Consider the following 22,828-nt stretch of genomic DNA (forward strand, 5'->3'; position numbering starts at 1 on the left):
TATTTTATTTAAAAAAATCTCAATGTATATTTAAATATAAAATTTACTCTCTATATTGTCGTTTTTTATGCCATTTGTACCCTACAAAAATGTTTCTCTACCTGCCGATTTTCTGAAAACAGGTTCCATCTTAAGGCAGATCTAAAAACATTGAAACCCTTATCACCTTCAGATATAGAGTTGACAAAAGCATGAACTTGCTGCCATTCCGTGGCTTTCCAGATACAAATATGAGACATTTTCTTTTTAAATCACACTTAAATTTTACTATAAACATGAATGTTCAAAATTTAATATGTACCAACACGACCCCCTGTTTGATCCAGGATTTACAGCACTCACAATAAAAACAAGAGACACTGTAATTCTTCAAGCGCACAACTTTCTCACTCTGTGTGTGTGTGTGTGTGTGTCTGGGTGAAACACTTGAGGGTCCAAAATCTAGCTGGTAGGTAAGATTAGACTTGCAGATCGGAGCTTGTTAAATAATTAGTTACATCACCAACATGGCGGGTCGAGACCCAGTTACAGTTTCAGGAGGTACAAAAATTGCTTCAGTGACTGCAAAATAAAAATGACAATATTAATATACTTATATGAGACCCGACGAGGCTGTTAGTTTTTCTGTCTGTCATCAGAAGGTGAATCCTCTGTTGAAAATGGTGGCAGCCCTCTGGTGTCCTGCACAGGTCCTGTCCAGTCACCACGGTTCCAGTTTCCTCCAGCACGACTCGTCCTCACGTGGAATGAAAAGAAAATTGCACGAGGAAGCTACGCAGAGAACCCAGAGTCGCACTTAGTCTCTTTTTTTCCCTTGTATAAAAAAAATTATTTACTGAAACCGTGCTGGCGCCGACAACCTTGACTGTCGGACAGTGGCGCCTTCCGGAAATCAAACAGAATACAGTACATCACGTTTTGTTTTTACTTCACTGGAACTGCAAAACGAGACGAAGGGGAACGAAAATGATGATTTACCAAGTCTACAATGATCATGAAGCTCTGTGGATCCACACAGAACAGCGAGGGAACAGTTGGACTGCGTGACTTTTTTTAAACTCTTTTTATAGCTGCGGCTTCCATGGATGCTAAAGGATGATGGCCGCCAGTCCTGTCCAAGTTCCACGAGTCCTCTCTGCGCCAGCATGACGGGCCGGGGGTGGCAGACAGTGGGGGAGTCGCCCGCTTTAGTCCTTCTTCTTCTCCTCCTCTGGTTTGTCTGTGATGGCTTCGGCAGGAGAAGTGACTGCGTCTCCGTTGGTCTGGTTGTGATCCACTCCGCTGGTACCAAATTCGTTGACCCTGTTGGGGTCAACCCGGTATATCCAACGCTGGTAAAGATAGATGAAGAACACCACATCTGCAGGAGGAAACCAGGTTACAGTTGGTTATCAGACTTCATCCACCCATGACCATACACACAGGCTACAGGTACATTCACATCACTCGGGGTCACTGGCTTCTGGTGGCAGGGGTTTGTCCATCTCTCTAGTAGCATTACAAAAGTCAGTCACTATGATGGGGTCGGGTCTTAGGTTAGTGGAAAGTCAAAATGGAGAATTGGAGCCTTTTATCAGCTGCAGTTCAAAAGCAAAAAAAGATTTGGATGCTGCCGTCTGTGGATCCATCAGAGGCGACCTGCGCTTGCTTCTCCTCTCCTCTCTCTGACTTTTTGTTTCCACCTGGTAATTTCCTCGAATATGATCCAAATTCACAGATTCTCAAACCTTTCGCAACCGTGTTTTGGCCATCGCGGTCATATTTGTTCACAGCCGTAATCTCGCGGTGATCTCGCGGCATGGAAGCGCGCTGCTATTGATGGGATGTCTGACACTTGACGACAGGAGGAAACCGCAGATAAGTTCTAAACTTTAAACAATCGTTCACAAAACTAACTCATGGCTTTCTAATCTGAGGAATATTTGGCGCTCACATCCCCGCCCCTCACATCCCAGGTGCAAGCGGACGAACACACAGAACTTTCAGAATGAGAGCAAAAAAGCTTAACAGGGATCAAAACTCGAGTAGTTCTATTTATTGAATCAAGCCTTTAAATATGTATTGTTTGAATGAAGGAATGTTGAATGTTGATACAGCTGCTTACCAAGCATAAATATATGATAAAAGATGTAGGCTGAAGGCTGTACACACGATGGCTTGTAGTAAGGAAAAGAATCATAATAAAATGTTTGTATTATTATTATTATTATTTTAATGGATCAGGGTCAGCCAAGTAAAACAAAAGCCCAGGGGACCCCTGCATCTGTGTTACTGTGGCAACAGTTACTGAGCTCATGTCTGTTAATGTTTGTTATTTGAATCAGATGCTTGTTTATGTGTTGTTTATCACATCTATTTGTGGTACAAATAGATGTTTACAGCTTTGTTTTTTACAAAGCAAGTTGGTTATTAACGTTGTTGACGTGGTGTGTCAGGAGTGGGTGGGGTTAGGGGCGGGGTCTTGGACGCCCTGTATCAAGATGTAAGGTGATGAGTCAAACCCACCGTCTCTGAGGCATCCTATCCTGTACATCATGGGCATCTTGATGACGAAGGCGAAGAGGTCATCGATGAACGTATTGAGGGCCTTGTAGGTGAGCATCCTCCACGGGAGGTGAGCGACAGACTTCATCTTGTAGTTAATGAAGAGCTGCGGCGTCATCGTAATGAAGCCTGGACCACAGAGAGCACCAATAACAATTAGCCCTGATGAATTATACCAAGGAGTGGAGGCAGCTGGGAATTGGAGACGACCATGATGCAAGCATGAGCACATTCATATTTCAGCGTGTAAGGAAGCAGGGCCGCACAACAACAAGGCTGGAAAACAGGAGCGAGGAAAACAGCGAGTCTATTTCTGGACGATCATCTTCAAGTGACGGAGCTTCACGTCATTCAATGAAGTAAAATGAGGGGAAACTTACCAAAGGTTAACAAGAAACCGTAGAGCATGCTGAGCACCCAGGAGTACCAGCCTTTGTGCTCCACGTACAATAAACTGTAGATGGCGTAGCAGCCAAACAGAGGGTACAGCAGCCAGGACAGATACCTGAAGGCCATCTGAGGGGAGAACAGGAGCCAATTCATCAGACGCCGAGCCACATAGGAGCCTCAGAGCATTGGACTGGAAACTTACATCGTCGTAGATTTTGGTTGAAGACTCCACGTAAGTGGACTTGTCTTTAAAAATGAGCTTGGGGATGACTCCCAGTATTTTGTTTTCTCTGTCCAACTAGAGAGAGACAAGCAAACATGTCAGGATCGATCCTTGTTTCAACCTGAGTGAGGACCGTTACACCTACTCTGACATCCATGACTTTGGTGATTTTCCACAGGTCGATGAGGAGGCCGATGAAGACGCTGACTTGCACCACGAAGTTGGTCTCGTTGTCCAGGATGTAGAGCAGCACCACGAGCGACTGGAAGACTCCAAAGATGATGGAGCGCACCGACAGGCCTTCCAAAGACTGTCGGCTGTTCCAGAACTGGATGTCTGTCGAGGGCCGAGGACAACACCAGTGAATGCAAAGAACTCGTCGCTGCTCACCGTCAAAAACCATGATGTGCTCGCACCATTCTTGAAGGCGAGAAACTCGAAGATGCTGTGTACAATGGAGACCACGATGGTGAGGCCCAGGAGGTAGGGGTTGGTTTCCAGCAGGGCAACCTGCGACAGTTACAATGGCAAATTTGTTTCGGATCCTCCTAAAGGACGGATCGGATCTTGAGCTCTGGTTCAAATCCTGACCTTGACGGAGTCTTGGTCCTCGTCAGACTGTTCGTACGTGTCCTCTGGCAGGAAGTTCCACGGCGAGCGAGCGTTCTGAGCGGCGTACAGCTGCCAGCGCCACAAGGTCAGCGGGCAGTAGCTGAGGCGCAGCGGCAGTTTGCTCAAGGTCTCGTTGATGGGATAGTAGTCCTTCTGAAGGTTCCAGTAGTCGTTGAAGTAAACGATGGGGTAGTAGTCGCCGCTGACGGCGTCAAACTTCACATCTGGAGGGGAAGGAGAGGGCCACGTAAGAAAGATGCAACACCTCAACTCAACAGAGGGGAACGAGAAGGAACTCACGTTGGTCCAGCGGTGGCGGCACAGAGCCTTTGACCCAGGCTGTGTGGTCGTCCACCATGTTGATGGTTAGATTGGGATGCCAGTGGGAGATGATCTCCACAGGACCATGGCTCTCTGCTCGCTGAAAATGAAGACGTGCCAGAAGAATTAATGTCCAAGAAATAACCAAAATATGTGTGAATTGAACTCGTGTTGAATTGAATTGAAGTTGTTGACCATAACACGATGGTTACATGAGAGGAAAATGTATCAGCCATTCAAAATATGTGACAGTCTTGTGGAGTGCAGTCGTGGAGTCCACAATATCTGTGAGAGGAAGAGTCCGTGTTTGGACACACCCACCACCCAGCTGGCTGCGGAGCTCACTTTGACTCAGTTGGTGGTTAAAAACGGTGCATTGATGTGTGGCGGTACTTGCTTTCAGAATCACTCCGAAGAAAAACTGAAACAAACCTCAAGCAGCACTGTGGTGAGAGGTGTTTGTAGGCGAGTCACAACAAGTGCCGTTATCACACCATATGTTGATACACTGCCTGGCCCAAAAAAAAATGTCGTCACCAAGAAAAAGGGTCATACACTCTAATATTTTGTTGGACCGCCTTTAGCTTTCATTACAGCACGCATCCCCTGTGGCATTGTTTCGATAAGCTTCTGCCATGTCACAAGATTTATTTCCATCCAGTGTTGCATTAATTTTTCACCAAGATCTTGCATGGATGATGGTAGATTCTGACCGCTGCACGAAGCCTTCTCCAGCACATCCCAAAGATTCTCAATGGGGTTCAGGTCTGGACTCTGTGGTGGCCAATCCATGTGTGACAATGATGTCACATGCTTCCTGAATCAGTTTTTCACAATTTGAGCCCGATGAATCCTGGCATTGTCATCTTGGAATATGCCCGTGCCATCAGGGAAGAAAAAAATCCATTGATGGAATAACCTGGTCACTCAGTATATTCAGGTAGTCACCTGACCTCATTCTTTGAGCACATAATGTTGCTAAACCTAGGCCTGACCAACTGCAGCAACCCCAGCGCCAGGCAGTGTACTATCGTCGAGCATTACTTGTGACACATACACAACTTTCCCCACATAACTCTTAACTCATGAGCTGCTTGTGAGCTTAAATTAGCTTGGTTTGCGGTTATGTTAGCTGGGTTGCTATGTTATGTTTTCTGTTATATGTTATCTGTTATGTTATTTTAGCTTATTTTAGATTATGTTAGACTAGTTCAGATTTTAGATTTTTAGACAGATAGACAAAAACGATTACAAGTAGACATGACTAAAATGTGACTAAAACTAATAACTAGTTTCGTCTAAAAGACTGAAACTAAGACCAAAACTGAAATCAAAAAACAGCACTGTTCCAGTGCGAGCAGTAAACTGGGTCACAGCTCCAGCGACGATCGAGCCTGGTGTTTCCTCACCTTGATCATCTCTGGATCTGCTTCTGTCTCTCCTGTCAGCAGATTTTTGGTCTTCAGAAACTTCCTGCGCTTGAACTTGTTGAGCACTGAAAAGAAAGAGAAGGCGAATGAAGCAGTTTCGCACTAAAATAGCAAAAACATTGGCGCTCACTTCGTGTGGAGTGGACTGTCGACAGTCTCCGGTACTGGCCCTTCCGTTTGGGGTCTGGGTGGAAGCCGCTCTTCGTGAAGTAGACATGGATATAAAGGGATCCGTTCTGTTGAACAGCCTTCAGGGCGTCAGAGAAAACCATCAGGTTAGTGGTGAGTTACTGGGTCAAAGCCAAAACCAGCCCTCACCTCAGGGATCTCCATCTCTTTATACTGCTCGTAGCAGCCGTCTCCGTTCTCCCCCGTGGTCCAGTCGCCATAAACCAGATCCCTGTGGAACCAGAAGAGGGACTCTGTGTTGTTGAAGTCAGTGAACACCTCTTCCTGGGAGACATAGACGTAAAGGTCCTGCAGGCACAGAGAGGGGCCAGATAGGTGAGCGCAGTGCACCTCAAAAAGGATCTCCAATCTTAATGGAAAAAGATGTCAAACCATGAGCGTGTCCTTGGGGAAGAGGTTTCTGCTGGGCACTCTGGGTGCACCGGCCGGCGTGCTGGGGTCAGGGGTGGACGGGCCTCGGCGGAACCAGCTACTTATGGCCCAGATGACAAAGATTCTAGAAGAAAAGAAAGGCCATTGAATTAAGAGAGGCAAGCGTTTGTCACATAGCAACTGAAGATTCTGCTGTCAAAATCGTGGAGCAGCACCACGACTAATCTTATTAAGCCGTTTCCAGTCCACCCGAAGAACAACCAGACAGCCTGTCACATGTCACATTAGTGTCATCAATTCACCACAGAACAGACGCCAACACAGAGGGAGGAAACAAATCACCAGTGTCTTCAATGTTACGACAGAAGACACCCGTAACACGTTGGTTTGATAAGTCGTACACTCAACCCAAAAACAGGTCTGGATGGGGATATGGACAAAAAAATGATCACGATAAATGTTATTTCAGCGATGCCAATAATTATCACGACAAATACATTTTCATGCTATTCCATGTGTTGGACACTGCAGTCTCTCGTGAAACTGTTTTATGATGAAACTTACTAGTGGAGTTCGTCTCCAACATCATGATTTGTTTATGTTTAAATATAATAGCTAACTAAGTGTAGAGATGAGAAATTTAATGTTTCACGTCTCTGGTAGAAGCCGCTGGTGTCTGACAGACTGCTCTGCCAGCTTTATTCAGGGGTTAAATTGAGCCGTTTGTCTGCTGTATCTCATGTCTCTGAACAGTTGACTTGAACTATGGACCAGTCTGGACACATTTCCTAGATGCTATTGAAGAAATATTAGAAATAATGTGAGTAAATGATCATTCAGTCATATTCCATTCTCGAAATCATTAAGCAAACTTCAGTTCTTTGTCTTGTGTGATGAAAAAATATTTTCACAATTCTCTCTCCTAAAATGGTTGTTTTCTGTTGCCTTATTGAAGATTTCACTAATACTTTGACCACTTTAGTATTTGTTGATGGTCCCTAACTGATGCCGGGCCGTAGCATTAGTGCTGCCTGTCAGAGTGTGTCCGCGATCAGTGAGCCCTAATGGGGACGCGGAAGAGGACACCACCGCCGCCAATACCGGAGCGGAGCTCCGTCCAATATCCAACTATGTTCACCACGGTGTTTCGCCGAGGCGCCAGCACAGTGAGAGACCTGCATGTGTTGATGTGAACCAAGGCAGATGACCACATCAGAGAACCTATGAAGACCACTCCATCTAATAAGTTTAAAACTACGATCATGAACCACAAGTCCACCACACTCTCCACAACTGTCACACGCCGGTGTCGGCTGTCAAACAAGGCAGAGTTGGAGAGTGCGGCGCGGTCTCGTCATGATCATGTGTGCAGGTCCAATACAGCGAGATGCAGAATTGTCATCGTGGAGATTGTGTTTGGAGGTATATCGTGTACGATAAGTTATCGCCCAGCCCTACAACACAATGACACATTTTCCATTTTTGCATACCAAGTTCACGAATCAAAGTGTTGCGTCCACACTCAGATCCACACTTGATCTCTGATCCAAGAATTCAAACACATAAGTACAGGACCTTTGTGGTTATATGTTTTTTGTTTTTAAAGTTGGATAAGAAGGGAAATCAACCTGAAGAGCACTCCTTTGATGACCTGCCATGCGTTTGGTGCCGGCTGCTGCTGCTGTTGTTGTTGTTGAGCCTCTTGTCCATTTCCAGCTGTCTGCACTGCCTGGCCGTCTGTCGTCGCAGCAGTTCCATTGCTGTTCACCTAAAAAACACAAATGATTTACGAACGAAAACTGGCAAAGGGAGTGCAGAGCAGCTCATTTCGCTCTTTCCCCAGTAAAACAGACCACAAGTTTACACTCTCTTTTCCAGCGCCAACATTGCACTTGACTTCATATCCCGGCAGTGTCTACTTTCGATATGACAGGCATGAAAAAGGCTATATGACCAGCTCCAGTTCTGGACCTATATGTTGACAGTCTATTGAAACCGTGTTCCACATCAACATGCCGCCCTCCCCGTAGCCAACGATGGAATCACTGTTCTGTGAACCAGAGTTTTTAAGCATCTAGGGTTAAAGTAAATTGTTAAAGTTGACACCTCAATTTAAACCCGGCCAAAATGGTACAATCTAGGGGGCGCAGCAGCCCCTTCCAACAGTTTGAGAGCCCTGACTTTAGCCTGTCAATCCTGTACTTCCCATCCAACTATCCTAATGTATTCAACGTTGATAGAAACTGTCTAAAAAAACAGCAAACAGTGCATGTGAGTGAATTACTCACTGGCAGCTGATCGACCCAGTTTATTCAGATGTTTAAATGAGTGCACGTTATGTTTATTTCCTCACCCTGTCGTTTGTTTGAATTCATCCCATTCAAACAAGCTTCCAGCCCGTGTGAGTGTGTGCGCGTGTGTGCGTGCGTAACCCCCTCACCTTCAACAAGGCAACATTCTATTCAGCTGACACAATACACAATCACATGATCAGTCATGAGACTCAATGGTTATCTAAACATCTAATCTCCCCCATTGTCCCAAACACACGACAAACCAGAAAGTTTGTCTTTGCGGACAGAAACCACTTCGGGGGATGCATGTCTTCCGTTCAACTGCCTTTTATTCTAATTTCTCAAGGCAGCCCAAGCAGAGGGAGATAAGCTGTTCACAAACACAAGGGTTCAAAGTGACTTCCTGCTCGTGTCGGCTCTGAAGCCGACATCTGAATATGGCTACAAAATAAGGCCGAAACAAACAAAACACCATCGCAACCAGCTGTGTGTGCTTCATTTCCACGTACGACAATTACAAACTCTCCCGAGGTGAAGATTGTTGAGTTAAAGATGTGAGTGAATGATTCACTAGGATCAGTGATTCCTAGATCATGTTGTTGCAGATGGTGACTGTTTCACCAACAGGTGAGGGAACATCGTGATAGGTGGAGACGGGAAAAGGAAGGGATTGAACTGGGCCACTTAATTATTCACAACACCTTATATTATCTTTTACCACATTTATTTCAGTTTCCAGGTGTGAAGAATCCCTACTTCTTTTATATCAACATGATCAGTATCACTTCAAGTCCATGAGAAGGATACCACTGTGTTCTGAGATGTGTTTGTCACGTCGAGAACTTGTGAGGATTTGACTGCGTGAATGAGGCATAACTCCTCAAAAGCCTATGTAACCAATGTCCTCCAGCAGGATGGCCAAAATACAGAGCAGATTCATCTTCAGATGAGTGAAGAGTTGAGGAGGCTTTTAGAACAACTCAGCAGTGGGACTTGAGAGGGGACGGGACAAAGAGAGAGTGGAGTTGGAAGACAAGTTTGGAGTCTGAGAGTTTGGTAGTGAGTCACTCAGAAAACGTCCCACTCAAGGCTATATCATAGCAATATTGGTTTCAATCTTAGCTCAGAAACGTCTCACTTCCAACCACACCAACTGCAAAACGGTGCACTTATCACGGGCAGAAAAAGTCAATAATAAAACACAATGCCAAGTTTAAGCTCTTACCATGGTGAAAATTACAACCGCAGTTTATCTAGTTTCCATTTCACAGACAACTCACAGCGATGTTGTGTAACCGCCTGATATTGTAAAAGTAAATCTTGGAGATAGCGGAGCATTTTCTGCAGCCACACAACGAACACAAATCTACATGTTTCTCTAGTCATCAAAGGACCGAAAGAGTTTTAGTTTGTAAAACACTATTGTACACCCATCAAAGAACTGCGTAAGCAAACCTAAGAGAGTGAAATATAACTCAGTACAATATAACTGAGCTCAAAATAATCTTCTATACGACGAATGGCATCCAGGGCGACTGAAATCACTGCCTCCAGTAGCATTTCTAGTCAGGCGCTTTCCTGACTTGTAGAGCTCCGATAGCATCTTGCTCAGCCATATTTGAACGTAAAAGCGAATGGAGTCGGTTGGGAATGTGACATTTCTGGATGCAGGATAACTGGCAGCCTTTCACTGAGCGCTGTATCTAGACGGACACGGTGACCGAGCCGCTTCAGGCTGCTCGAGCCCAGGCGGCGCAGATCAGGTTCGGGCCTTGTATTCGCTGACACATCGCAGCGTTCTCTCTGGTCCCCTCGTGACACGCTCGCCTTCAAGTTAGTGACCATTCCGTGAGTGAGGGTTGGCGTAAGTGTACTGTCACACAGCGGAAAAACAAGTACAAACCCCCAACACACCGTCGGCGGCAGGGACGGGGGGTCGTTTTTAAAACCGACCGGCACTGGCAACGTCACCGGGTCTCGTGTGACACGAGTAACGGGGCGACACTCTTCGCTTCATCGGATACAGACCGTCAGCTCTGGTCTCTCCGCTTCTTCGAATTTACGGTGTAAGATTAAGAGATTTTTTTTTACCTCGCCGTTGCTTCCAGCGGCTCTCGTTGCTTCGCTCTCCTGCGTCGCCATCTTTCCTTGTCTCTTCTCACACAACCACACGGGAAGCTGGGAAACTGCGCGAGGTCTCGCGAGACCTCACTCGTGACGTCTTTACGGTGACGAGTCATTCGGAGCGACACGGTTGGTCAGGCTTTCCTCCAAGTTCCTCCCGAAACACCTTTTCAACCGAAAGTTAATAACGATTACTTAGTGCGTCGCACTTTGTCCTCTGACTTCAGTGAGCTGGGCGTCTCCCGGTTCCACGCTCAATCGTTTATCAACCTCTTTTCAAATACTGCACTTCTAATATTGTTTATGATCACTACTTTATTAATGTTTTAATAAACATCCCACTAGAAGTTTGACTCCTTTATGAACTTGAAGGTGGAGAAAAAGACGTGGATTGATTAAAACGCAACAAGAATGAAAAGCAGACGTGTTTGGATCACGTTTTTATTGAGGGATCACCGAGTTCAATCTGTTTTCAGTGTGAAAAAATAAAATGATGGGAGTTGCATTTGACCTCTCCATGTTTCCTTCAGCTAATCATTAAATCAACAGTGAAGACAAACATTCATATTTCATAACACATACAGTGCAAAAAAAAGTTTAATGTTTATACGTACAAACGGATAGACATGTTAAACACAAATATAAACAAAAAATTGTCTTTTTATTGCATTGATTTTTTTATATGAGACCTTTTTTATTTCGCACAAAATGTGAAAATAATTGAATTTCTGATTTTTTTTTAACCGCTTTAACACAAAATTTCCAGTCACATGCACAAAGACCTTGTTTAGATACATCTGTCATGATGTAGTGTTTTTTCGGTGAAATCCTTTGTCATCCAGGGAGGCACTGAATTAAGACAGTCTTAACCAAATGAATATTCCACGATAAAAAAAAGCTTTACATCTCATCTAAACCGTAGTCCTCCTCGGGAAAGTCTCCCACCGTTACATTCAAGGGCCTTACAAACGCTCCGTATTTGTTTTCACACTCAAAGTAGCGTTTTCCATCAACACTATGGAGAGACAGATCAAACACAACAGGGGTCACAGAAAGGCTCAGGGTCATTCGAGGTCAGCAGCGCTCTTACCTGCCATCATGTTTACCAAGAGGCTCGTCGTATTTGACACCCACCCAATAACCGGGCTTGAAATCTGTTGTTCCTGTCAGCAACAAAGACAATAGTTTCATTCAGTATATATAAATACATAGCCACACGCATGACAACTTAAGTCGTGGTAGTTTTACTTTACAACTTGTCGGTAGTTGTAATTGTTCCAACAGAAAGGACCAAAAATATTGCATATTATATATTTTCAAGGACGTACTTGTTGCAACTCGACACTGTCACTAACAATGTTGTTTCACATGCATTGAACTGTGTCTCACCTATAAAGGAAGACACTTACCAACATACATGACTGTGCCAACTTTTGTGGGCTGCCCGGGGACCTGCACTTGACACCTGCTGCCAGGAGAGATGGCTTCAGCAGCTGCTTTACTCTCCTCCATCCGAGCGGCTTGCTCAGCCTTCTTTGTGGCCATCAGTTCCTCGTTATATTTACCAACACGTTGTTTCTGTAAAACCGATCGCACGGTATCTGAGGAGGGAAAAGGAACTTGATTAAACCACAAACATTTCGCAAAAGCTTTTATTATTTGGTAAAATCAGATTGGAGAGCACACACACACAATTGTTTTGCTATTTTTGTGAGGACTCCTCATTGACATTTTGCTATCCTGAACATAACTTGTGCCCAATTACAATAACGTACTTTTACTGATGTTTTGATCCTCTAAAGCTTGTGAGGACAGGCCAAAATGTCCTCACAAGAAGGTGGCTTGTCAAGACCTGGTACTCACAAGTGTGGCAAAACATGCCCACGCACACACAAAATGAAAGATAATTAATAACAATATACAGTCAGACCCCGGTTCTCGCCCACAATCCGTTCCAGACGGCCGTTTGAGAAGCCATTTGTTTGAAATCTGAATTGATTTTTCCCATTACAATGAATGGAAAAAGAAATAATGCGTTCCAAGCCTTAAAATTGGCTTTTTTAAGCATTTTTTTTAGCTTTTTCTGATAATAAAATGCATAGTAGAAATTCATGTATAGTTTACATTCTTTATATAATGAAATAATTTAAGAAATATATTTATTTTTTGCGTAAAATGCATGCTTTTGTAGTAGAGTAGGCTAGGCTGGGAGTGCATTGCCGTGTCTGTAGTCACTTTTTATTAACAAAAGTGCAGAATAACAGTCAGTGAATGTAGCAAACGGGACACGTCTGCATATTATATTATACACAATAACAAAGCGTGTTGTGGGTCAGCTGATCTGGCCGCACACGTTTTGTGTTTTCCGGCTTTTTTCGGGGGCAAAATCAGAAGCAAAAAAATCTCTAAATTTTCGTTCAAACTCTGATTTGTTAGAAAACCGAGAGCGGGCTGTATTTAGAAATCATTGTAGACCTCCGAGACATTTTGAACTATTGCCAAAGATTTTTAGATCTCAGAGAGAGCATCAAACTGTACCTGTTCGTTTATCATAGGCTTCATCAGACAGTTCAAACTTCTCCACCTTGGACACATCACTGAACTCATTCATTGTTCCTCCACTTCGATCAATAACCTGCAATTGAAAACAGAAGTTTAATTTCTGTTAACAGTGTCCCAAGTGTGGGACCAATAACGGAGAGATATTTATCTAATCTCATCTAAAAACCAACATTTAATTAGCACAAAAGCATTCAGTTTTGCTAAACATTTTATTTAGAAAAAACAAAATGTCAGTATTAACTAAACAACGCACATTGATATGAATATCAATGACTCACATGTATTCTGCATCCGTCGTCCACAGGATAGGAACCCAGCAAGGCTTCATCATTGTCCATCTTTTGCAGAAAGTTGTTGCTTGTGCTATACAACTCAAGGTCCATGGAAGAGGAAGGTGCGCCCACAACCATTTCCAGTTTCCGCTGAAGTCAGTTCAACCCAAAACATTATTGATTGTAAATACTTTTGAACACAAATGGCAATAAACAGATGCTCACCTTCAGCTCTCCTATACTGATCCCTCTGTCATATCGCTTGACGACCTCAAAGGAACTGATGGAGGTTGTCAGGTTTACGTTTACATAGGGATTGGACGTGACAGCCACTCCCCCGTCCATTGTCCAGATCTTGCGTCTTCAAATGCTTAAAAATGACAGATGAAAGAGAACAAAATCACAAGTGGGAACAGGATGTTCAGTCAGAACAGGAAAAAAAATCAGCTTTAAACGACAAATGGCTTCATCGTTATATATGAGGCTTAAACACAAGTAACACAACTCGGAACATAATTGATAAACCTATGGTCGACATGAAAGCCTAGTAACTTGTCTGTCATGTTGACAGAATGAACCGAGTTCGTCAAATAACTGTATATTTTAGCACCAAACATTAGCTATATGATCGCTTAGCTTCCACACAATCACGCTGGCTACGGCCACGTTACTTACAAAATAAGAGGTTTGCACGCACAGATCCCAAACCCCACAAACGGTGGCTCTGGATTTAGAAGAAACTGATTAAGTTGATACGCCTTGATAAACCTGACATGTGATGTTTACAAAAGAAAGGAATAAGGCGCGTCTTCCTTCCCTCTTCCGCTAACTCTCCTTCTTTCTTGAATAAGCTGTAGGCCAGATGATGAGATGGAACGATAGCGCCGCCCATTGGTAAGGAGGTAACCACTGACATAAAGTGAGAACACCGTCCTCTGTGCTTTCACTTGCAACACATTTTCACCACTGCAATAAAGATTTTTCACACTTAAACAAACCGCAAAAGCTGATGATTTACGTAGTTTCACGATGCTTTTCTCGCCACAGAGTGGCGCTGTTGTACATGTGTATCATTTATATTGTAATTGCCTTTATTTATCCCGGAGTGTGGGGTGTTTTATTCCCCGTTATTATGCACGCTTGTCAATGGAAAAATAAAAAGGCAAACCTTTGGAAACACAATTTAAAAAATAAATAAATGGCAGTAACAGACAATGACGAAATACCTATTGTTCCCAACTATCAACAAATCCTCTTCGGTTTCTAATAAATTTTTTGTCACGTCATGTTCTGCACTTTTCACAACAAATATTTATGAATCCAAAAGGTAAAATAAAAATGCCTACCAGTTTCAAATCCAACTGCCACTACATTTGTGTTTGCTCATCATATTTGCATTAGGAAGCCACTGAAAGCAGCAGACCAGGCTTTCCAGTTCAACACAAGGATACAGAAATCCAATTATCAAGATCATAGAGGAACATTAATAAATGCAGTTCACCAGATAGCAGACCATTTACCCATCAATTACACAATGTTTCTGCCACAGAAATAAACACTGACACAAAGAAAAAAAAAACCATTTTCCTTAATACAATCTTACAGGTCAGAGGGAATTAAGTTATATACTAAAACAAAACAAAAACAAAAAAAATTCAAAAAGTATTATTGTGGTAGGTACAAAACAACTTTTGAAAATAAACAATTAAAACAATACATTTTGCTATTCCTGAAACAATGAATACATATTTTAATTTATTTTGAATAGTGATATAATAAAGGTTGTATTTCACCAAATACATTTGACTCCAGTGTTTAGTAAGTTATTTAGCTGCTGGTTCCCGCGTCTGTCATAAAACATGGTTTATAGCCCTGTCAGCACCAGGAATGTGTGTGACATGCATGACGTCAACTTCAAACACTTCACATTGAACTTTATGAAAAATGACTAGGATTTGAAGACAATATTGAACTCTACCGGTGGAGACGGGAATGTCCTTCAAACGAAGAGTTTTTGGGGCGTGACCGCAGACTCGGCAGTCGCGTTAGTGGTTGGTCTGCGGGGGAGAGAACGGGAGCGAGGCTCGGAGGGAGGGAGGGAGCGAGGAGGAGGAAACACTGGAGGAAAAAAAGTTCAACCAAAAATGGCTTCCTTGTCTCTGGAGTCGACAGAACAATCCGACAACAGCTCAGAGGAACCCACGGCGGCCGAGAGCAACGAGGAAAACGGCGGCGTTCGAGTGGCGGAGGAGTTGTTTCAAAGTTTCCAGGAGGCGGCTCCGAGCTTCTCCACCGACCAGGTCTCGTGCCTGTGCGAGGCCCTGCTGCAGGCGGGCAATGTGGAGCGTCTGTGGAGGTTCCTCTCCACCATACCGCGCTCCTCCGAGCTGCTACGTGGCAACGAGACCCTGCTCAAGGCCCGGGCTCTGGTCGCCTTCCACCGGGAGGAGTTCGGCGAACTGTACGGCATCCTGGAGAGCCACGACTTTCACCCGTCCAACCACGGGTTCCTGCAGGACCTGTACCTGAAAGCCCGCTACAAGGAGGCGGAGAGGTCGCGCGGCCGCAGCCTCGGCGCCGTGGACAAGTACCGGCTGCGCAAGAAGTTCCCGCTGCCCAAAACCATCTGGGACGGAGAGGAGACAGTGTATTGTTTTAAGGAGAAATCGCGCAATGCTCTCAAAGATTGCTACAAGAGCAACAGGTACCCGACGCCGGACGAGAAGAAGAACTTGGCCAAATTGACCGGCTTGTCCCTCACACAGGTCAGCAACTGGTTCAAGAACCGCAGGCAGAGGGAGCGAACCCCGTCCGGAGCCCACAGCAAGAGGCAAGTCAACCGCCTGGTCGTGACCAGACGCGGCGATCGGACCTGTGGGACTCCCTCTCCTGTCAGTCCCACAGGTCCCGGACCTCGAGCGTGTGTCGCTTTGTTGTGAAATGTGAGCTCAGACACCCTGCGTGGCTCCGCTTTCCTCAGACAACATGTTGGTCCCAGCTCAGCGCCCGCAGCCAGACTGCTCCCCGTCCAGCGCATAGCCACGATTCCGCCGTGAGAACGGAGTCGAATTCGGAGAGAAACGGTCGTTAACGGCAGCGTTCGTCATGACCGCCGAGTTCCAGGGTGGAACTGTTTGATCAAGTGTGTTTGTGTTGCTGCCCGGCTCACACACACTCACACACACACACACACCGAGAAACGGAATATGACATGACGTCAGCAGTTGCGACATAACTTGTTGTTATGATCGGAATCAGCTTTATTGCCAAGGTCGGTGAGGATCCCACCAACTAGGAAAGTGCTTTGGAACAACGTGCAATAATGACCGAAACAAAAAACAATAATAATAATAAAAACAAACAATAGAAATGATGGACGCAGCGGTGACATGGAGGGGAGGCCGTCTAGACTGTCGTCTGCAGCAGCTGTTTATTGACATGGATCTGAATTTACCCCACCAACTGACACTCATTTGTTGTTACTCCATAGTGATAGACTCTAGAAAGTGAAGACCAAATAAATGACTTGCTTAACATTTCACAGCAGTCAGGGAAAGTTGAGATAACAGCGTTATCATGGCCAGACTTCACAGCACTGCAGGGGTCCGACCTGGATTCCCTCCTCAAGACAGGAGAAATGTTAATTGAGGTCATAAAGGCTCTTCAGGGTTAATGTGACCAAACTGTGTTGAATTCTATTCTCTTTATTTCAGGATTCTCACTCGAATTCACCTTATGAAAAGAATCAATTGGAAATGAGAAAAGTCAGCAGTCATTTCTATGTGATGTAGCTTAAAGTTTGATTCCTGAGGGCCACATTGATGATAGTGAAGGGGCCCCCCAGGCCACTCTTGGCCCAGGTCTGTCGCAGCTCATCTATGGGGCTTTTCATACTGCGGGTTCTGTCTCGGGTCGCCTGAGTACAATTCGCCCCCTGCTGTGCAGCCTCACACCTCTCTGGCCATATCCCTTTTTCCCCCTGCTCTGCGCAAAATAGCTGGTTTGTGAAGTCGCGCGACAACCTGTTTACCACTACCGCCTTGACCTCCTTATTTCTGTCACTTCTTAGTACTACGAGTCATCCTCACCTTAGATATGAACTGTTGACGGAGCTCCGCCACGGCTGTAACTGAATGTGGCGTTTCACAGCCAAAACTTAACATGGAAGAGTGTTGTCATGTTTATTTTTCAAGGAAATAGCGGAAACATGCTGTGTAATACGGAGCGTCTCGATTGATCCACACTGTTCTCACAACACGTTGAACACAGTTAGAGAGATTATGAGAAGGTTTTAATCATTTAAGGACAGATCCAGAAATGATCATTGAATAGTCTGGTGATCTCCAGTAACTTGGGAAAAATCTGCATCTTTCCTCCTCACAGTCCTCCTCATGCAGACAGCTGCGCTGCAGCGAGACCACAGCAGTGAAAACAGTTACTGTAGAGCGCAGCATTATTCAGCCTAGTAAAGGTGAAAACATCTGAGTTATCAAACATCCGCACACATCGTGAGTCCCGCGCTCCTGTTCCCGAGCACAATTTTCCTGCAGCTCCCGGCTGCACACCTCAGTGTTCTGGGAGTCTGAGAAGTTGTTTTTGAACGTTGTTGTTCGCCCTGGCAGCGGCTTTTATCAGGTTTGTGTGGAGTTGCGCTGTACATATAGTTTCCGGTCACCTGAGGCGAGAAGCTCACCACCCGCTGAGTGTTTCCCGAGACAGAGTGCAGGTCTCCAGCCGGGATCAAGTCCGTGGCCAAAACCCGACTCGCTTGTGTTCACAACGTTGCTCTACTCTGGTTTTCACTGGTTCAAAAGTGAAAGCTGAGGGGTTGAACTGAAGCAAGAGTGGAGCATAGTGGGCTGCATCGGTTGAAATTATATTGAATTTGACCAAAAGTTGTTGCAAGCACAGCTTTTCAAGTCTTTTAAGTGGAAGTCTGTATCAGGAAAGAAAATTCAAGCTTCAAACGAAAGTTTCTCATGATGTTTTCCCTCTTCCTTTTCAGTGAGTCTGATGGGAACCACAGCTCTGAGGATGAGGCGATGGACGAAACGCCTTCTAAAGCCGAGGAGACGGCGTCCGCCGAGACGCCCGTCCTGGCGCTCTCGACTGTGCCGTGCAGCACTGGAGGTCAAATCATCCTCAACGGCTCTGGGAGTTTCCTCACTGCCACGGAGCCGCTGCTGCTCAACAGCAACTCTCTGATCGCTGGCGGCGGAAGCAGCGTCATCATCAATGGGCTGAGCCTGGGGGACGGCCAGACAGTCACACTGAACCCGGTCCCGAACTCTCCGCTGATGCTGAACGGCGCTCAAGTTATCGCCAAACCGAGTGTAGGCGTGCTGCCGCCTGTCTCCGCGTCTCAGGAGAAGAATTTGGAGTGCAGTGATCTGCCACATGTTCTGAGCAGTAAGACCACGTCCGTCTTGACCCGTCACGCCTCCCAACCTCTGCATATCAAAACTGAAGATGCGGAAGCCCTGAACGTTGGGGCTGTGCAAGAAGATCTGACGGTCAAGCAAGAAAGCCATACGTTGTCCTCGTCTTCTTCATCTTTGTCCCCTTCGTCGCCCACATTGTCTCCGGCTAGTCTTTCGTCCCTGGTTCTGAAGCCCCCCTCGCAGAGCCAGGAGCCCCTGACTCTACCGTCTGGTTTGACCCTCTCCAACACTGCGCCGGCCACCACAGGTCAACCAGGGGACTTTGTTCTTTTCACCTCCTCCAGCTCGCAGCTGACCCCCTCCAGCGCTGTGGTCAACTCCGCTCTCTCCACCCCCCACGTCCTCTCCCTGCCCCAGGTTGTGCCGTCCATCCAGGGCATACCCGTGTCTCAGCTCGTCCAGCACTCTCCCGGAGCCCAGCTCTCCCAATGTCCTCAGCTGGTTCCAGTGTCTTCGCTGGCCTCGCCTCTTGCTCACTATCAAAGCCCACAGTTGCTAAACACCTTTGACCCGTCAGCGCAGCAGCAGAGCGAGACCCCTCTTGGTGAAGGTTCCCCCACATTAGTCACCATCTCACAGCGCGCTGATCCTAAACCCGCCCAAGCTGCGATGCCCCAGCAGCTGCTGGAGCAAACCTTTTCCTCCACATCGAGCAAAGTCCAGACATCACAGACCATCGCTTTTTCATCCCCAACACAAGTGGTCCCCATCCCTCAGGCGAAAGGCTGCGCCCCAGCAAAGCTGGTTCCCCTCTCCATGCCTCAGCTGGTCCCTGCTCAGGCCACCTCCGCGATCTCTTTCCCCCAGGTGGTCCCTGCAACCCCCTCCCTCTCCATCCCGTCTGCTCCAGTACCTTTAAAGATCGTGACCCCTGCAGCCGGGGGGGTCAGACAGGGCCCTGTCAGGATGAATCAGCAGAGGCCCCCCACTAGCATGGGTCCAGGGGTGCAGCTCATCAACTCCGGGATCATCCAACTCCCAAGTCCTCAAGGTACCATTTCCTTCTCTGTGTTCTTCCTGCTTTCAACAGATGGAAACTGTAATTCTGCTGTCAGGGATTGGCGATAACTTATCGTACACGATATACCGCCAAACACAATCTTCATGATGACAATTCTGAATCTCACGTTAAAAAATTGATTAACACGTGGCTCACTCGCTGCATTGGACCTGCACACGTGAACATGACGAGATCTCGCTCTCCTGCTCCGCAGCGTTTGACAGCCGACACCGGTGTGTGACAGTTGTGGAGAGTGTGGTGGACTTTGGTTCCCGATTGAAACTCATTTTTAATCCAGGGAACCTTTGATAATGACACTGGTCGACTCTGAGTCTCTGGATCTTTGTTAATTTTATTAGATGGACTGGTCCTCATAGGTTCGTCTGCCCTGGTTCACATCAACACATGCAGGTTTCCCGCTGCGCTGGCGCCTCGGCGAAACACCGTGGTGAAAATAGTTGGATATTGGACGGAGGTCCGCTCCAGTATTGGCAGCGGCGTCCTCTTCCGCATCTCCATTAGGGCTCCCTGATCATGGACACACTCTCACAGGCAGCGCTAATGCTACGACCCGCCATCAGTCAGGGACCATCAACAAATTCTAAAGTGGTTAAAGTATTGGTCAAATCTTCAACGAGGCAATGAAAAACAACCATTTTAGGAGAGAGAATTGTGAAAAGGTTATTCATCACACAAGACAAAGGACTGACAGTTTGTATGATGATTTTGAGAATAGAATCTGACTAAATGATCCATATCACCCGTCTCTATCTGCCACTCATGATGTCCATCACTTCTCTGGTTTCAGGTAACCTCCTCCTGGGTGGAGGCCCCTACCTGAGCGTCCAGCAGGGCAAGCTGATCCTTACGATCCCAGCAGGAATCCAGCTCACCAGCGTTCCTCTCCAGCCAGTCCCAGACACTTCCAATAACGGGGTGGCTCCTGCTCTCACCCCCTCTCAACCCCCCGCCATCATCTCTCAGTCTCCTCCCACCTCAGTCCACACACCTGGAGTCCTCACAACAACGTCCTCCCTCAACTTCATCAACTCGTCTCCTCCTTACTCTCTGGGGGAAGCGACTCCAGTCATCCACTCCCAGAACACTCTGGACCCCTCAGCCGCGCCCACCACACCAAACAATCTCACCCCGGAGAGCTTGCTCACTCTCAGCCCCATGTATAGTGGAGTGACATCGCAGTCCCAGGCCTCCCATCCGGCCTGGAGCCCTGTGTCTCTCTCCGCTTCGGCTGGTCTGACTCTGTTTGACGGCCGTGGGAAGGCGGAGCTCCCCGTCGACCCCGCGCTGCTGGGGTTGCCAGGGGAGTCGCTGCTTTTGGGGAGCCCGTCTCCGGAGCAGCGAGGCGCCTCACCCCTGGGACACTCGGAGGACATCGATGGAGACTCCAAGATTTTGACTCAGCTGCAGTCCGTCCCTGTGGACGACGATATGGGTCTGTAGACTGGCATGTAGACAGCTTACATGGCCTTGACTGGTACCTTTGGGATCTCTCCTCTTTTTTTTTTTTTTTTTTTTAAAAAAAAAGCCTATCGCCAACCAAAACCAGGAAATCGCAGAGACTTAAATCCACATGTGCCTTTTATGAATCCCTGTGCCTTATGTATGTGCCAGTCCAGGCCCCGCCCACATGGCTGAGCTTTTGTTTGAATCAGTATTTTAAGTTGAAACATCTAATAGCAACATGAAGCAGCTTTCCCAGCACCAGTGAAAGTAGGTGGCAACCCATAGAGAAGGAAGCTCAACACTTCACACAGGAAGGCACTTACGACTACATGACAAAAAAAAACCAAAGGTGCCTCCACTTGTCTTCTGCCCTCCAGTGGGGCCGGAAGACTTGGCCAGAGAGAGGAGAGACACCTGACCCAGGGGGTGGGACGCATACGCTGCCGTTGGTGCAAAACTGTATGGATGCTGTTACAGTTTCAGGGAGATGGTTATCACGGCGCTGCTTTTATGAGTCTCACAGTGGTTTGACCAACCTCAACACTCCAGGAAACGGCACCAGCAGTTGAGCGATTGCTACACCGCTGTTCTTTCTCGACAGAAAAAAAGGGTTAGCGCTCTTTGTAGGAATTTGAAATGTGCTCACACAGAGCCATTCTTGGGAGGCGAACCAAAGCTTTACTAACCACCAGCTACTTCCCACCTCAGACTCTAGAGAAAGTGCCTTCATTTAGTTTTGTTCGGAACCCTCTTCTCTGTGTTGATGTTTAAGCCAGACTTATAGTAACAGCATGGCGCTCTGTTATTTTAATCTTTTGACATGTATATTTTGCACATTTCATTCACACCATGTTTACACCGCGCTGGTCTTGACAGTGGTTGAAGTGATGGATCTGGTTACACTTGCTGTCCTTCACCAAACCCCGAGCGTGTAGTCACGTCTGGAAGTGGACAGGTTCTAGATGTGAAGACCCAAGAAGGCGAGAGTTTGTCATCTTCCCCATTGGTCCTCGGAGCGTCGGCAGCGATTCTGTTCATCTTAAGAGCGTCACAATAGCATGACCTTTCTTCTCGGCTGTCAAGACGCAGGTGGCGGTCACACCTTTGGCCATTCACGGTACATACAGACACACGAGTGTTGAGTCTGGTTACAAGGTGGCGGCGGTGTTTTTATTACTTCATGTCTTTTGTCTTTGTTCATTTAACCTATTTAAATGTATCAATCAATACTCTTCTTTTTATCGTCCAACTGAAGGGTCACCGGAAGAAAGCGTAGACGATCGGACAGATCTTTTTTTTCCTGAGGGACAAAGGGAATTGTATGTTGTGTTTGAGCCATTTCTTACCAAAGTTTGTCGCCGGCCCGAGCAGGCTGACACTCATTTGTACCAGTTTATATTCTCCTCCTCCTCCAACAGACTCCAGAATAACCAAAGATATTGTGTACTTTTTAAAGGGAATGTTTTTGTCTGTTCACGGTTTGTGTGTGTGTAACTTTTTTTATATATGAAATCCATTTTATTTTTTATGCTACATGACATTGTAATAAACTACATTCGTATAAGCGGCTGATTTGGTTCCTCATTTGGA

General features: G+C 46.2%; 3 protein-coding genes across 4 annotated transcripts; 1 reads left to right on the forward strand and 2 right to left on the reverse strand.

The window, feature by feature from the left end:
• Positions 1–238: 238 nt before the first annotated feature.
• clptm1 (CLPTM1 regulator of GABA type A receptor forward trafficking) lies at positions 239–10,552 on the reverse strand. The gene is made up of 14 exons (XM_053873783.1): positions 10,467–10,552; positions 7,710–7,849; positions 6,082–6,205; positions 5,839–5,997; positions 5,651–5,768; positions 5,500–5,585; positions 4,070–4,190; positions 3,749–3,993; positions 3,574–3,667; positions 3,303–3,493; positions 3,137–3,232; positions 2,925–3,060; positions 2,506–2,673; positions 239–1,360 (listed from the first exon to the last, which is right to left on the reverse strand). The coding sequence occupies exons 1-14, from the start codon at positions 10,515–10,517 to the stop codon at positions 1,188–1,190; spliced, it is 1,902 nt and encodes a 633-aa protein (XP_053729758.1). The 5' UTR covers positions 10,518–10,552; the 3' UTR covers positions 239–1,187.
• A 372-nt stretch (positions 10,553–10,924) lies between these two features.
• tbcb (tubulin folding cofactor B) lies at positions 10,925–16,460 on the reverse strand. 2 transcript variants are annotated; one of them, XM_053872840.1, is made up of 7 exons: positions 15,312–16,460; positions 13,559–13,703; positions 13,340–13,483; positions 13,038–13,134; positions 11,909–12,100; positions 11,590–11,662; positions 10,925–11,514 (listed from the first exon to the last, which is right to left on the reverse strand). In XM_053872840.1, exons 2-7 carry the CDS (start codon positions 13,676–13,678, stop codon positions 11,400–11,402), a joined length of 741 nt encoding a protein of 246 aa, XP_053728815.1. In that variant the 5' UTR covers positions 13,679–13,703; positions 15,312–16,460; the 3' UTR covers positions 10,925–11,399. The 2 variants fall into 2 exon arrangements, with proteins under 2 accessions (XP_053728815.1, XP_053728814.1); XM_053872839.1 differs by lacking the exon at positions 15,312–16,460 and adding an exon at positions 14,009–14,188.
• six5 (SIX homeobox 5) lies at positions 15,427–22,788 on the forward strand. The gene is made up of 3 exons (XM_053872841.1): positions 15,427–16,163; positions 18,339–19,765; positions 20,583–22,788. The coding sequence occupies exons 1-3, from the start codon at positions 15,478–15,480 to the stop codon at positions 21,233–21,235; spliced, it is 2,766 nt and encodes a 921-aa protein (XP_053728816.1). The 5' UTR covers positions 15,427–15,477; the 3' UTR covers positions 21,236–22,788.
• The last annotated feature ends 40 nt before the right edge of the window (positions 22,789–22,828 follow it).

The sequence above is a fragment of the Synchiropus splendidus genome, chromosome 8 (assembly GCF_027744825.2).
Source record: "Synchiropus splendidus isolate RoL2022-P1 chromosome 8, RoL_Sspl_1.0, whole genome shotgun sequence".
NCBI lineage: Eukaryota > Metazoa > Chordata > Actinopteri > Syngnathiformes > Callionymidae > Synchiropus > Synchiropus splendidus.